General features: G+C 36.7%; 1 protein-coding gene across 9 annotated transcripts in view; it reads left to right on the plus strand.

The window, feature by feature from the left end:
• tenm3 (teneurin transmembrane protein 3) overlaps positions 1-17,799 on the plus strand; it is a 543,864-nt gene that overhangs the window by 381,808 nt on the left and 144,257 nt on the right. For all 9 annotated transcript variants that reach the window (XM_028461276.1, XM_028461268.1, XM_028461285.1 and 6 more), the window contains one exon: positions 3,008-3,275. In XM_028461276.1, coding sequence (XP_028317077.1) covers positions 3,008-3,275 — 268 coding nt within the window. The remainder of the gene's footprint in view (positions 1-3,007; positions 3,276-17,799) is intronic.

Raw genomic sequence — 17,799 nt, forward strand, 5'->3', positions numbered from 1 at the left:
ATGTAGAAGTGTCAGAAATGGGAGAAATGTAGCAAAAATACATTAAAAGGAGCAAAAATGTGGTAAGAAAAAGTGATGAAAATAGGTTAAAATATGGAAAGTTTGGTGTAGTTGCAGAAAAATAGTAAAAATAAGCAAAAATGAGCTCAAATTGTTCAAAAAATATTCTTAAAGGCATCTAGCGACCCCCTCCCAGTGTCTCGCGACCCCAAGGTTGAGAACCTCTGACTCAAAGAAGCACAGAACAGTCAGAAATGGGAGTAATGTATTAAAAGGAGCAAAAATATGGAGAGAAAAAGTGATGAAAATAGGTTAAAATATGGAAGTTTGGTTAAGTTGCAGAAAAAGGGTAAAAATAAGCAAAAATTGTTAATTTCTTGAGGGCATCTGACGACCCCCTCCCCAGTGTCCTGCAATCCTAAATTGTTGAGAAGCCTTGCTGTGAGGGGCCGGATTTGGCCCTCGAACCTTGACTTTGACACATGACAGTCCAGTATGTGATGCAGCAGTGACAGAGATGTGTTGTTATCTCTTTAGCATTTGTCAACACGGTGATAAGTGTGTGTTTGCTTTGGCATCAATGATTTGCATAAGTGGAACAGTTACTAACCTGGAAAAACAGTGTGTGAGTGTGTGTGTGTGTGTGTGTGTGTGTGTGTTTCCTCTTTGTTCCTCCTGTGAGAGCAGAGCGGAGAAGGAATAACAGCAGGGCTGGGAAATGGAGACGTGATGCTCTTTATGCAAATCAAATACCAGCATTCCCGTTCATTTCCTCCATAACACCCAGAGGACAGAGAACGGCTTGGAGGAAAGAAAGAGAATAAAAAACCCAGACGAGCGTTGAAGCCAGGTCACTCTGAGCAAATGTTTTCCTAAAGAGAAGCAGCGTTGGGTGAAGTTGATCCTCTGCTCTACATGAGGCGTTACACTCTCACTAGGGATGAGCAAGTACAGCATTATCTGTATCTGTTAACCATATGAATTATCTGTATCTGTACTCAGAGAGGGCGGGTCCTAACCAGAAAGTGGGCGGGATTTAACCCTGAAGTGGGCCGGGTTGTCTTGAAATAGGCAGGGCTTTAACCGGCATGTTATTGTGTGTGTGTGTGTGTTTTTTCCTTTGGTTTATTTTTCTTTCATTTTGTGTATTATTGTTCTCTTTTTGTGTCATTTTGTACATTTTTGTGGTTGTTTTGTGCCTGCGTTGTGTCCTTTTTGTATTTTGCATTGTTGAAGTAATTTGGTGTATTTTACTGTCATTTTGTGTATCTTTGGTCATGTTGTGTATTTTTGTTGTCATTTTGTACATGTTTTTGTCATTTGTTTGTGTGTACTTTAAAAGTGAGTTGTGTTTTTTTTTTTTGTCTTTTTGCCTATTTTTTCTGTCATTTTGTGCATTTACTTTTGAGGGCCACGCAAAATTAGACCGAGGGCCTCATGTGGCCCCCGGGCCACCATTTGCCTACACCTGTATTACGTGTAGTTCAATCCAAAGCTGTTTGAATGTTTCAGAGTTTGATCGATAAGTACGAAATTTACCACATGTATTCTTGACCTCAAGATGAGCGAAAAGTTATATTATGACCAATATTGGGAAAATATTACAGAGAAACAAAAATGCCAAATCTCACAAAAATTCTATGTCAAAATCTGAGGCGATAAGATGAATTTCAGCATCTGAAATGGATATAGTTGTGTTTTAAATCCTCATCAATTGGTTGTGTTTTTGTACTGATGAAAGTCTGTTTTTTGTGAGGATTTGCCGGTAATACATTGGTTTTGGTCGAATGCTGACATTGATTTTCCTTATCTTTTAGTTTGAGCTTCTAGAAAACGTTCATGTAGAATAACTTTGATGGCGTCTACAACAAAATCCATTTCCTGTGCTTGGTTGGGAGGTGTTTTGGTCTAAACCCTGTGTAAAGCTGTAATGCAAAGGGCAGTGAAAGCAAACAGCAGGAGGACGGTGGTCGCTCGGCAACAACTTATCAAACAACAACTTTCTCTCTCCTTTTATCAAACACTCCAGCATTTACTTTCATTTTTTTTTACCAAAACATGAAAAACTCCAATAACTTTGCAATGAGGAATTAAACCTTAACTTTTAAAAACGATCGACCCTCAACAACATTTGTCTTAACTTGGAAACTAAAACACTGTGCAATGATCCTTTTATTGCACAGATCTGTCTTTTTTTAAACTGATTTTGGTTTTAAAATTGAAAGGCAAGAAGTTTTAGTGGCTGGAGCAAAGAAATAAATAAACAGTGAAGAAAAGCTTGTGTTCTCTGAGTAAAGGTGAGTTTATTCGTATTGAATGAGGAGCACAAAGTGAGGATTAAAACAGGTTCAATGTTGCAGTGCTCAGCATCTTTTATAAGAAACTACGGTAAGAAAAGTAGAAGCAGTGAGTGGATCTGTTAGAAACATATGTTCTAGAATATAAGTCGCTACTTTTTATTTAAAACTGATACTTGGACTTATACGGTGGAGTGACCTATCCACGCATGTTCTAACAACATTTAGTCACTAAAAATGTCAAGAACTTTGATTAAAAGTGATTTTTCACTGAGCTCAGTTTACGTTAGATCTCTGAAAGTAATACAGTAACTAGCATAAAGTATCCAAAACAGCAGATTAAAGGTTTTTTTATTGTGCTCTTAGTTATAAAGAATGTCTTAAAAAAGCTCTACAGACTGTTCCAGGGAAAAAGTCAATTTTTTGCAACGTGATCTATATATTGGTGTGTCTTATACGTACTCAAAATGTCCCCAAATTGAATACAAATTGGTCAGAAAATGAAGGAAATTTAAGCTGAATGTTACTTATTGCCCTGATGTTGTCGGTGCGTTACGTACTTACGTAATAAATATAAACATGGAAGTAAAAACTAGGGCACATTAATATTGAAATTATTCATTTTCCTGCCTGAAACTGCTCCGTTAGTCCCTGAAATAAAAACAGTCTCTGATTGGCTAAAACCCTTTCCGTCTCCTCTCTGTTGACAGAACAAGCAGCCAATCACCACGGCCCCGCCCTTCCTCCTGTCCCGCCCCCTCACCGCCAGCAGCCGTCCATCACTGCCCTCAACCAGGCCCTGGGGGCCTCCCACCACATCGGACAGGCCCTCAACTCCAGCAGGCAGCTCACCCCTCCCACTGGAAGCCCGGCCCCCGTGGCTGGCCGATCACCGTCCGAGCTGCAGACCACGCCCCCTGAAAGCGTCCCGCTGCAAGACAGCTGGGTGCTGGGTAGCAATGTGCCACTGGAAACAAGGTATGTTTCATCACTGAAATCTGCTGACTCATCACTGATATCTGCTGACTCATCAACTTGTATTTCATTAACCATGAAGCGTTAATGAAGGTTTTTTGTTAAAGTTAAAGAAAACGTGGAGTCGTCACTGAATTACCTCATTACGACCAGACGCCTCAGCACTTTAGCTGAGTGGTTTTCAATGTTGGGGTCAGGACCCCATTTAGGGACACGAGACACTGGGAGGGGGTCACCAGATCCCTTTAAGAAACTGAAAACATTTTCAGCCCATTTTTGCTTATTTTTACCCTTTTTCTGCAATTACACCAAACTTTCCATATTTTAACATATTTTCATCACTTTTTCTTGCCATATTTTTGCTCCTTTGAATGTATTTTTGCTACATTTCTCCCATCGCTTTTCTGCACATTTTTTCCACCTTCTAGTTTTTTTCAGCACTTTTAAACCCTTTCCACCACTTTTATATCTAATATCACATATGTTAACCTATTATTGTCACTTTTAACCTCTTTTCACCATATTTCATAGTTATTTTTGCCAATTTAACCACATTCACCATTTGTCATGCCAGTTTAACTATTTGTTCCAATATTGACACTTTGAACCCTTTTTATCATTTTTTTTCTGTCTCTTTAATTTACAACTTTTAACCAATTTCTGTTGTTTTTAAAATCCCATTTTACCACCTTTTCCACCATTTTTGGTCACTTTGATCCCATTTTGATTTCTGATTAAAACAAGGATTTACATCTTTGAGATGACAATAATAATAATAATAATAATAATAATAATAATAACAATAATAATAATAATAATAATAATAATAATAATAATAATAATAATAATAATAACAATTGTCACGCCCATTATTTGCCAGTTTAAACTAATTGTTCCTACTTTTTAAATCACATTACCCCAAACCCTCTATTTCTGTAACTTTTAATATTGACACTTTAAACTCTTTTTACCACTTTTCTGTGCATTTTTGGTCACTTTGGACCATTTTATTAGTGATTAAAACCAGGATTTCCATATTTAAGATGACTATAATAATAATAATAAACGTTCCTGGATAACAGTGGATATTATTCAGATGAATAAATAAATGTGGTTATCACAGATTCATAGAACAATGGACCATCATTTTACTGACTTTATGGATGGACCCCAAAAATCTCTCCCCTTTATTCCCCCTTATAGATGGTCCTGTCTCCACATGTCTGTTCTTCAATGTTCATGTCTGTGTTCAACCACCTTCAGCTACAGTGGGGGTCCCCGCTCTCTGGGACCTTTATTTTGGGGGGTCCCCACTCTCTGGGACCTTTATTTTGAAGGGTCACCGCTCTCTGGAACCTTTATTTTGGGGGTCACGGGCTGAAAACATTGAGAAGCACTTCTTTCTTCATATCTCAATGGTCTTTACTGTTGCTCTTTAACACAGATTGTACAGGATAGTTTGAACCTAACTACACGTTCATTGGTGGCTTTAACTCTCTTTGACGTTTGAATAACATGCTGTGTGTTGGAAGCCTTTTGTTTTATTCTTGTCCACATAGATAGTGGATTTATAGGAGGTGTAACTTTAACGTTGCTTTTATTCTGTTCTGTCCGTCTGTGAGAGAATATCTCATCAGTTTAGATCCTGTATTTGGGTGAACGAGGGGAGAATGTTTTATGCTCACAAAGACTTGAGTATTTTCTGCTTCACCAACGAACAAACACAATTAACGGGTCCATAAAGCCAGATGTGGGTGGGATGGAGCATTACAGCTGGTTCTTCATCAGTTAAGGCAGGTTTAAGACTTTCCATTCTTAGAAAAATAAGAGACGACCGTGGAGACACAGACGGCCATCCATCCATCCATCCATCCATCCATCCATCCATCCATCCATCCATCCCATGCTTTACCATTACCATCACTTTAATACATGTTGACTTAGATCCAGGACGCTGCAATAAAATACATAAATGAAATGGATGCTCTAACTGTACATTTCTTTTTTAGATTTTCATTTGCATGATAAAGCATTTAAAAATGCACACAGCGTTGTGACATTATAGTTAAATACACACAGAATAAAGAGGTTTAACCAAGAAGAATCTCAAATATCTTCTTTAATCTGATTTTAACCCTAACCTCATACATTATATTACTATATTCATTCTTTAAAGAATGTTGTTTCTGTCATTCACCTCAGTGATGTCATATTATATTTAATGCTATGTCTCAGGTTCATTTTACCTTTAAACTAAGAATGTCCTGATCTGATCACGTGGTTTCAGAATCAATCAGATTCAGACGTTATCTCCCAATCAGGACTCGGATATATATGTATATTTATTATCATTATGGGGTGGGCGGTATACCGGTTCATACCAAATACTGATATATATTTTTGTTGCGATATACATATTTAATATACAGCCGTACCGTTTTATTGATTACACAACGTTCAGAACGTTACGCTGCACCGCGTCAGACCAGAGCCTTTTTAATGTTGCACTGCGGAGGTAAACAGTAGCGCTCTGGTTACCATGGTTACGGTGTACATGGATCAGAAAGCTCTGAAGCTGCAGAACTAGGAGAACATGATGACACAGCAGAAGTTGTGTCAAAAAGAGGAGGAGCCTGTCTGTTGTTTGGTCAGCAGTTCAACATCAAGTAAATCATTACAACATTTGTTGTGTTTAGAAGAGACCAAACGTATCGTTAGCCTCTCTGCTAACTAGCCTGATGCTAGTGTGTGTGCGCGCCGCACAAGTGTTTGGGTGTGTGCGCTCGTGCCGGTGTTTGTGTGATTTGCGTTTGTGTGTGAGAATAGACTATACTAAGTCAATCTACTGCAGTATTTCTATATCAAACGCCTACAGCAGGACGTGCAGGTGTGTTCTTCAGTGATTCTCAACTGGTGGGTCGGGACCTGTACTGGGTGGGTCGCAGACAGCTGGTCAAAAATAAATAAATACTTGATGTCTAATGTTGGACTTGTCTATTATTTTGAAAGAAACGTTACTTTTTTTTTTTTTTTATCTTGTCTACACATGCTGTCAAAGGTCAACACTACAAGAAGTGCAATCATTATGAGATAGTAATGCATGTTTTGTTATTGCAATAAAATAAAATGATTTATTTTATTGCTTAATTGTGACCATCACCAGCCCCAAGGAAGCCCCAAGCAGCCGAGCACCCGGCGCATCCCGCCACCGACCCCAACCCCCAACCCCCAGGCCCTTTACTTTTGACAGGCATGTTGAAATGCATGTTGCACAGGAAAATATATAGATTTATGTTTTTAAAAAAATATATGTGTGTTTTCAACAGCTATTTTTACAAAAACTAAATTTGGTTGTTTGAATTCTAAAAAAAAAGTGGGACAAAATGTGGGTTCTAGAGTGAGACCAGATGAGAATCCCTGTTCTAAATGAACCTCTATCTGCAGACCTCACACACTTTATTTAATAAACAACTAATACGTTATATGCCCTAAACCTGCAATACCAACAAAATGAAGTTTTCATACTTTTCATCAATAAAAACGTATATTTTAACTGTGAAACTAAATGAGGAGAGTAAACATTAAGAGTACAGTTCTTACTTTACAGCACTTTTATTTTCTTATTTGTTTACATGCCTGTTGGGTATTTTAAGATGAGGCACTATTCATTTTTATATTAGACATTTTTATTTAATATTATTTAATCCTGCACTAAAGTTTAACGTTAATGTTCTTTTAATTTCTTGCGCGATTGATCAAGTTACATCACAGAAGTGTTCTGTTTAGGGTTGAATATTAAAATAAGGTGAATAAAATAAATAAGTGACACCCTGGACCTGTTTGTGTTGCTCTTCTTTATCTTTTAATGTATTATAAAAGTATCGGATCAGGACTCGGTATCGGCCAATTCTCATAATCAAAGGACTCGGACTCTGGGGTAAAATAAGCTGATCGGTAGTGTTGTGGTGGTCAAGACCGGTCTTGGTCTCGAGACCAAATTTTAAAGGTCTTGGTCTCGTCTCGGACTCTGAAGCATTTTGTCTCGGTCTTGTCTTGGACTCGGGATTTTCCGTCAAGACCGTTAGAGACCAGCACTAATTCCTGCTATTTTTAAAGTTTTTTATAATGTGATAATAACACGGAGAAGAACGGGATAAAACAATATTTTATTCATTATTTAATCCACCCTGTATAATGACCACAACCTTCCTTAATGTGACTGAGTGACGTGTGTGACACTCATACGTGTGTGGCTACGGTGTCAGTTTGGACCGCGGAGCGCAAGGGAGAAATGAACTAATCACCGGTAAAAATCCCAGTAAAACTCCAGAAAACAATCACCAGTAATAAATATTATCTCCCTGGTAAAGACAGTAGCTCTGGGGCGGTGTGTAGCTCAGTGGGTTGAGCGCCCGCCCCATGTACGGAGGCTGTAGTTCCTCACCTGCAGCGGGTCCAGGTTCGATTCCCGGCCTGGGACCCTTTCCTGCGTGTCATTCCCTGCTCTCTCTGACCCCCTTCCTGTCAAGCAACTGTCATATAAAGGCCAAAAAAAAGACAGTAGCTCTAACAACTGGTAAAATGATAAACTGATGATATTACAGCCTGTGAAGGCTGGATAGGGGACGCACTTACTCTGCCTCTGGGTCCTAGTGCCAGCCGAGCGGAAAAGCCTGTTCCGTTTACCGTGTTTACTGAGGTCTGTGTGTGTTTAATAAGTCTGTGTGTGTTTAATAAGTCTGTGTGTTTATTAAGTCTGTGTGTGTTTAATAAGTCCGTGTGTGTTTAATAAGTCTGTGTGTTTAATAAGTCTGTGTGTGTTTAATAAGTCCGTGTGTGTCCGTGTGAAAGTCTGCATGTTTATGTCTCTGTCCATCCACTCTTTTCATTATATCCATGTCTTTTAAGGCTTTTATTACATAATATCAGCTGTAGTCCAGGCCGCCGCCATCTTGGTTTATGTCGTCACCAGCGCGTCATCGCAGCAGAGTTGCACGAGCATAGAATGAGTCAAATAACTGTAAAGAGGTCTTATATTAGTCTAGTCTAAGTGGTGTTTTTTTTGTGTCTTTAGACTCCAATTACATTTATGTATATAATATGTTCCCCACAATGTAAACAGGTTCACAATATAATTATTTTTTATAGTCTCTGTTTCCACTGTATCCAGAATAATAATAATAATTCTCAACAATAACTATTGATTGATTTGTCACATGACTGTTCCAGGGTTTGTTTTATTTAGTTTCACATCTACCTGTAGATCTATGTTTTTTACACTGATGACAACTAGTTTGTAGTTTTATTTCAGAAAGTTTCACTTTTACAGTTACAGCTGGAAACCTTTGTTAATTGAATATTCTAGTTATATTACAGTAACCAAATTAAACTATATCAACTTAGTGAATTAATAAAATAACCTGTTTAAAGGCTTTTTCAAACTAAAAAATTATCTTGTGAAATCTGTGACCTGTTGACCTGCACAACTCAAAGAATCAGAATCGAGAATCATTATTTCTTGGCAGAAATGCTTTTAAACACTTGCTGTACATTCAGCTGACATAAAAATCTTGTTTTCAAATATGTAGAATAATTGTGAATTTATCAGTAGCAGTAGTAGTTTTAATATTTTAGTTAATTTTTTGCAGGCACCTTTTTTGTCCATCAAATGTATTTAAAATAAACTAAAATTAAAGAGAGAATGTTATTTAACTGTTGAACCTTGCCATAATTTTATTTATTTATATATTTTTTTAAATTGAAAAAAAATGTTTATGGTCTCGGTCTCGGTCTTGACTCGGTCTCGGCTCCCGAAAGTCTTGGTCTTGTCTTGGTCTCGGTGCATTCTGGTCTCGGGCAAGTCTTGGTCTCGGATAGTGCGGTCTTGAACACAACACTACTGATCGGGTCATCCCTCGTTAGCATGTTTTAATAAACACAAACATGTCAGCGCTGTGTGAGAGTTTAAATAAGTTTTATGGAGGCCAGTGACTCACTTTTCTGTGTTTTAATCACTTTTACATGTGATTCAAGTTGAATGGTTTCATTTAGTACCATGTTGTACCTGCTAGCTGCTACATGTTAGCATTGAGGTGCTAGCTGCTACATGTTAGCATTGAGGTACTAACTGCTACATGTTTAGCATTGAGGTGCTAGCTGCTACATGTTTAGCATTGAGGTACTAACTGCTACATGTTTAGCATTGAGGTGCTATCTACTACACGTTTAGCATTGAGGTACTAACTGCTACATGTTTAGCATTGAGGTGCTAACTGCTACATGTTTAGCATTGAGGTACTAGCTGCTACATGTTTAGCATTGAGGTGCTAACTGCTACATGTTTAGCATTGAGGTACTAGCTGTTACATGTTTAGCATTAAGGTGCTAACTGCTACATGTTTAGCATTGAGGTACTAGCTGGCACATGTTTAGCATTGAGGTACTAGCTGCTACATGTTTAGCATTGAGGTGCTATCTACTACACGTTTAGCATTGAGGTACTAACTGCTACATGTTTAGCATTGAGGTGCTAACTGCTACATGTTTAGCATTGAGGTACTAGCTGCTACATGTTTAGCATTGAGGTGCTAACTGCTACATTTTTAGCATTGAGGTACTAACTGCTACATGTTTAGCATTGAGGTGCTAACTGCTACATGTTTAGCATTGAGGTACTAGCTGCTACATGTTTAGCATTGAGGTGCTAACTGCTACATGTTTAGCATTGAGGTACTAGCTGTTACATGTTTAGCATTGAGGTGCTAACTGCTACATGTTTAGCATTGAGGTACTAGCTGCTACATGTTTAGCATTGAGGTGCTAGCTGCTACATGTTTAGCATTGAGGTGCTAGCTGCTACATGTTAGCATTGAAGCTAGCCGATCCACAAACTCTTTCTCTAACAATTTGCAACAACTGGTCTTTATTTTTCCATCCAGTGTTTTTATTTAAACTAAAATTAACGTCCACGTAGCCCAACAATGACTTCTCCTCTGTTTCTCCTGTGTCTTGTGTCGTGCTCTGTGCATTAGTATTATGGGTATACTGGGAGATGTTGGAGTAAAACATTAATTAACTCATCACAATTAACATTTTGAAGTCCCAGCCCTAGTTATTACGCTAATTATTATTACAGATCACTTAATGTTTGCAAAACTACTCAGGTAAGTTTTATGAAAATAATCTTATGTCCATTAAAATAATATCTTAATCTTTTTGAAACTAACACTGTAAGTACAGGTTCAGAGATTAAGGCGTAGTTTAAGTAGATTAAAGACTTTTTGACCAACAATATCATTATGAAATTCATTCCTGGATTAAACTTGTTGGTTTATTCAAACGAGTTTAGGAGAAACTCTGCTCTGTCAGATTAGTCCTTCCTTTCACACAGCTATGAGTCGCCCCAACACTAATATCAAGTAATACAAAAATAATTGAAGTAAAGACAGAGTTTAACCCTAAACTAGCCTTAGAATTACATCTCATTCTTCAGTGGACGCTAGTCATGGTAATAAAACACCAGACAGTCAATCAGTTTAAATGTGTCCTTCAGCGATCATGTTTTAATGTGAAAGTCTAGTGTTAGCTAAATGCTAATGCTCTGTGCTAACAGCTGCTGTGAATGACAGTTGCTAACGCGCTATCAGAGGAGGTGAAGATGGAAGGAAATGTTTGTTTGACTCTCAGAACGTAAAAGATGGTGGTGACAACAAAGTGTGAATGTCCTCATTTAGAGGTGATAATCCACTGCACACACACACACACACACACACCTGTCGTAGTGTACGGTTACATTAGGATCAGAGCAGTGAGCAGATGTTCTCGTCAATCACTCAGATTGTTTCATTAGTTTCAGCAGGTGGAGTTTATGTTCACACTAAAACCTCTCCTCATTTTATAGATCAATAGATATAGATACGTATCATATTGATAATCCATTATCAGATAAAGACACAGTGTGGACCGAAGAGATCAATAAATCTAAGATCATTTGTTTTCATCTCCACTGTAAACACTTACTGTTACTGACGTTGTTGGTAAAGTTTGGTGCATTGCATTGTGGGATGTGGAGTCCTGTATGGATTCATTCTTACTGTGATTTCCAGACAAAGAGGACAGTTTGACTGTATTTTTCTTCTGGTTTGTTCCCAGTATTCCCAGTCATATCCTCTCAGTTTGGGTAGATTTTGAGCTTTTTGCGTGAAACCCAAAATAAACATTTGTCATTGTTTTGCTGCAACATTCAGTGAAAACACCAGAAATGTGTTAGGAAGTCACAATGGCCGAGTTTTATGTGGAAAAACATAAGAAATAAGAGTAAGAATGAAGTAAAAACACTTCTATGCTTCTGTCTACAGCAGGGGTTCTCAACCTTGAGGTCAGGACCCCATTTGGGGTCCCTTCTAGTAACTAATTTAAGCCCATTTTTGCATATTTTTAGTCTTTTTCTGCAACTACACCAAACTTGCCATATTTTAACCTATTTTGATCACTTTTTCTTTCCATATTTTTGCTCCTTTTTATGAATTTTTGCTACATTTCTCCCATTTCTGACACTTCTACATCACATTTTAATGTCTTTTCTGTCCTTTTTTCAAGACATTTTCATTACTAATAAACCATTTCTACCACTTTTCTACCTAATGTCACATATATTGACCCATTATTGTAACTTTTAATCTCTCTTCACCAGATTTCATGATTATTTTTTGCTAATTTAAACTTTTTCCAGATTTTTTATGCCCATTATTTGTCAGTTTAAACTAATTGTTCCAATATTGTCACATTGAACCCTTTTTAACTCTTTTTCTGTCTGTTTTTGCCCACTCTACTCAACTTTTAACCAATTTTTGTGGTTTATAAAATCCCATTTCACCACATTTTCCACCATTTTTGGTCACTTTGAACCCATTTTATTTCTGATTAAAACAAGGATTTACATATTTAAGATGACTATACACTATGGACCAAATAATAATAACAATTTGTCATACCCATTATTTGCCAGTTTAAACTAATTTTTTCTGCCACTTTTAAGCCAATATTGACACTTTGAACCACTTTTTTTGTTAATTTTTGGTCACTTTGAACCATTTTATTAGTGATTAAACCAGGATTTCCATCTTTAAGATGACTATAATAATAATAAACATTATTCAGATGAATAAATAAATGTGGTTATCACAGATTCATAGAACAATGGACCATCATTTTACTGACTTTATGGATGGACCCCAAAAATCTCTCCCCTTTATTCCCCCTTATAGATGGTCCTGTCTCCACATGACTGTTCTTCAATGTTCATGTCTGTGTTCAACCACCTTCAGCTACAGTGGGGGTCCCTGCTCTCTGGGACCTTTATTTTGGAGGGTCACCGCTCTCTGAGACCTTTATTTTGGAGGGTCACCGTTCTCTGGGACCTTTATTTTGGAGGGTCACGGGGGACACTGGTCTACAGGATTCCACATCCAACAATGAAATGCACCAAACTTTTCCAATGACATTAATAAATGTATGTTTACAGTGGAGAACAAAACAAAAGCTTTCAAGCGGTAATTTATTTGATTTTTTTGGTGAAAAAAGGCTCGACTTTGTCCTTTTATCTGATCAAAAATGATCTTCTTTAGTAGCTTTAACATGTATGAAGTTACATGTATTTCCTTTGAAGCCGCTGGAACCAATCAGAAGCCTAGAAATGACAGCGCGGCTGTCAGAAACACCTTTTGTTTAGTGATGTCACGCTCAGAAACACACGTTATTTTGAGTAGAAAATCTTTTGGCCTGATGTGAACGACCTGAGGAATGAAGTAAAACAGAACCGTGGTTAGTGTGCGATCAATAAAGCCGCTGAAAGTGAACACTGTGCACACTGAGGTTTTCATTTCCTGCTTCGTGTAAAGAATGTGATATTAGGAAGTTGTTTCCAGATGTTTCTGTTGTTCATTATCACTGAAGCGCAAAACAAAGTGAAAAAAGTAAATCAACGTTGTTGTAACGACTTCACCGTTCACAGCGGTTCTGACTTTACTGTACAAACGCTCACTGCACACGTGTGCCTTTGAAGAGCTGTTATTATTAGCTCACAGTCACATTAGTTCTGCTCGACGCCGTGCGTTTTACGCTTGTTTATCCTCACTGGGTGTGTGTGCTGTGATGAGCTGCTGTTTAAACACTTTGTCTCAGTGTGTGACACCTTTAGGTGAGCGCCAAACTTTTCCTCTTGGTGGAATTTCAATGTCAACAATCACTGCTGATGAGTTTAGGGCCGAAAACAGACGGAAAATACAGAATTCACTTCCTGAAATGGAAATATTAATGTCAGGCATAGATTCAAGATGTATCGAGATTTCTATTTTAGCGATATAGAAAATTACAATATTGCCTGTAACTCTATATAGTTTTATTTTATAGCTTAGTTTGTATTAAAATACTCATTTTAGCTTTTGCTATTTCTCTATATTATTATGTATTGATAATATTTATATATGTATTATGCCTTGTGATGGACTGGCGCTCTGTCCAGGGTGTACCCTCGCATAACGCCCATTGAGAGCTGGAGATAGACACCAGCAGACCCCCACGACCCTCAAAAAAGGAACAAGCAGGTCTTGAAATGGATGGATATATATTTATTATTATATTGATCCATATCGCCCAGCCCTAATTGTTGTAATTATTGTTTTTTTTTTTGTTATTATCAAGTGGAAATTGTAATCTCACACAATTGTTCTCCATAAATGGATGGTCAGAGAGATGGAAATGTCAATTCTCACGTGATCTTAGCTTGTTTGCGCTTGTTTTGTATAAATATGAAACGAAACAGAAATTGCGTTATTTTTTTATTTTAGGAAAATATCACACATTTATACATCATTTGTCTTGATAAACGGGTTGTGAGAGAGACAGAAATATCAATTCTCGCACAAAAGCTGATGTAATATGATGGACTTAACCTTTTGAAATGTAAATATGACACAAACTAAACCCTCACCCACACATTTTGGGAAAATATCACACATTTCCATCATATTTTTCACTTTAAAAATAGGTGGGCTAATGTTGGCTTTAGCACGTGTAGCTAACGGCTGGATGTGAAATCTTAGCACGTTTGTTTGGGTTTGTTTTGTAAAAATATGAAATAGAACAGAATAACAGAATTCCCTTCCTTATGAAATGATGTTATTATTTTATTGTAAACACATTTTAGGAAAACATCACACATTTACACAGAATTTGTTTTCATAAACGGGTTGTCAGAGAGACAGAAATATCAGCTGATGTAATATGACGGACTTCACCTTTTGAAATGTAAATATGACACAGACAAAACCCTCCCCTACACGTGTACACATATTTTTCACTTTAAAACAGTTTTTAATAATTTAATTTTAGCTTTAGCACGTGTAGCTAACGGCTGGACGTGAAATATCACGTGATCTTAGCGCATGTTTGTTTTTGACTATGAAACGGAACAGAATTCACTTCTTTAAACTAAAACGGTGTTAATGTTTTATTTTAAACTCATTTTAGGACAATATCACACATTTAAACGCCAATTTTGGCCATAAAACGGTTTGCCCGATGTGTAGCATCAGATCTGGCACAAAATCACGTGTGTGCATTCAGCGCAAATTCAGCGGAGAAATAAATGGATAACAATGGTTAAATCCTTTAACTGAATCTGATTAAAGAAAAGGATGATAAATAACAGAAGTGAACTCTGTCAATCTGTTTTGTTGTTGTTTTATATATTTTTATTTTATCTTTGTGTACGTTTGTCATTTGTGTGTTTTTGTTGTCATTTGTGTGTTTTATTTGGTATTTTTCATATTTTTGATCTTATTTTCATGTATTTTTTAATGCATTTTGCTCTCATTTTGTGTTTTCGTTGCTCAGATCTTGCACAAAATAGCGCGTGATTTTAGCGCGTGCGTTCCCTGCAAAAACAGTGTAGAATAAATGAATAACAATGGTTTAATTCTTTAACCCACTCTGATGAGGGAAAAACTCTGAGACAGAATGAAAGTGAATGTGAAGCTGTTTGTTCTTTGTCTTCCTCTCTGTACAACTCTATTATGAGGCTTGTTAAGCTACCACAGGGATGTGAACGTAATCTTTCCACTGCTCTGACAGCAGCTGAGTGCAGTGTATTAATAACATTAAACTGAGAAACAAAGCGTGCTGAGTGCTTGATGTGGCTCCAGTAATTTCACCTAAACCTTTGCTATTGTTCCAAATCCTCCTGGAGAAGCAACAGCTGAGTTGTAATGTTGAGCGTGACCGTCGGCTCAGTGTCACATGTCATCATAGTGTGGACGTTCACTCACTGCTCCACTGATCTGACCTTTAGTTCTTATTTTCTCATCGTATCAGGACTTGTCAGTCCTGGTGCAGGATGGTTGAAACTTTGGAAATAAATAATAATAATAAGTCCACAACAAATCCTTTCTCCATCGTGTGTTTATTAAAACTATAACATGTTTGCATTAAATTAAAAACATGAACTGATTTGTCAAGTAGAGCCTTTGATTTTCTGCTTCAAAATTTCCTCAATTCCATTTTACAGTTTACGTTTCTGTGTCTACGTCAGCTTACACAAATTAATCAATTTGTCCAGGTTTCCCAGGGACCCTGAATGCATCTTGGGCAACACGTTAGTTTAAAACACTATAATTCTACTAATGTTTGCTTTATCTGATCATTTCCACCAGTTTCTGAAAACTCTTTACAGCCAGTATCATCACATCTTTAAGGACAATAACAACTTATTTATCTACTATATTGTATTTCGCTGTTTCAAGGTAAATCCATTTTAAGTATCCAATGGTCGGCCCAAGTGTCCTCTTTTTTTATAAATCAAAATATGATAACCCTGAGCATCTATAAGATAAATGAACAATGAGAAAACATTCACTGGTCTCACTTTATTCTGAAATAACTAGAATTAAACTTCATATGTCTGTGGATAAACAGTGAAGCAGTTATTTAAAGCTATAATAAACTGCATCATTTGTTTATTTAGGTAAAGCATTGTGAAAAACACACTTATTTTCTATTTTCCTCTGGACTAAACAGAATTGTTTCCTAACCAATCACGTTACACCTGCTTAGTACGGTTAATGGAGTTAACTATTGTTAATATGTTATATTTATACACAGCAAAAATACACTGAAACACACACAATGAGATTTAACGTCCTGTCTTTTGAGTTTTTTTTTTCTAATTCATACTTTGTGAGTACATTCAGCCCTCGGTCTAAAGTAAACGCCCAAAATGACAGAAAAATACACAAAACAAGAACAAGAAAATGTTAAAAAAAAACATAAATAATTACAACATTGCAAGAAAATACAGTAAAAAACAAAAGAAGAACACAAAAAATACTCCAAAAACACACAAAACTACTACAAAAATAAAGAAAATGACAACAGTAATACACAAAATTACTTAAAAAAAAAAAAAAAAATACAAAACTACAGAAAATGAAAACAAATGTACACCAAAAGACAAAAAAAGATGAAAAATTACTCAGCAAACCCACAGTAATAACAAACAAGCAAAACAACAACAGAAATACACAAAAAATTACTCCAAAAAATGCATAATGACACCACAACCACACAATATGACTTCAAAAAACATATATTGTACAGGAAAAATACACAAAAGGACAAGAGAAATGCACTAAATGCTTCACAACGAGCAAGACAACAACAAACATACACAGAATGACAGAAAAACACACAAAATGACAATAAAAACTCTGTTATTTCTTCTATTAATGCTCAGATCACTCATTATTCTAATGCTGACATGAATGTTGATCATGTGACCCTCTGATCAAACAATCACATTTTTGTGGCGCTGCTGTCATAAAAGCTCTGCTCTATGTTCATAGCTCTAAGCTGATCACATTACAGGGAGCTGAGACATATGCTAAGTAGTTTACTGAACATGTTCCAGACCCAAACACACACTGACTCTGTGACTATTTAGAGGATCTGACATGTCCACCAGATAAATATGATGTATAGCAGATCTGTTTATATATTCTGAGAGAGTGGGTGGAGCTTATTACTATACCATATTTACCTTTCTATGTGATGGAGTTACTGATATATTGGAAGATGAACATGGAATAAAAATACAGAGTAGCCACTAGTAATAGTGCACAAATTAACAGTAGTAATCACTGAGCTACCGTACTTTAAACGCCCTCACTATGTTCTTGTTCTTCTTGTGTACACTAGTTAAAATCACTATTCCTGAACATTTTGTGAACTGATCAGGCTGTAATCTGGTAGCTATAATCTATGGATGTGTACGCATCAGAGCCCGACTTTTGATTTGGGGCCCAGGGGGGCCACAAAAGAAAAAGAAAGAAGAAAAAAAAAAACAAGATTTGATTTGATTTGATTTGATTTGATTTGATTTGATTTGATTTGATTTGATTTGAGGGCTGAAAATGTGTTGAAGGTGGAAAAAATTTGCAGAAAAAACACTGAAATGTGATGTGAAAGTGTCTGA

This window comes from Gouania willdenowi, chromosome 1 (assembly GCF_900634775.1).
Source record: "Gouania willdenowi chromosome 1, fGouWil2.1, whole genome shotgun sequence".
NCBI classification, from domain to species: domain Eukaryota; kingdom Metazoa; phylum Chordata; class Actinopteri; order Blenniiformes; family Gobiesocidae; genus Gouania; species Gouania willdenowi.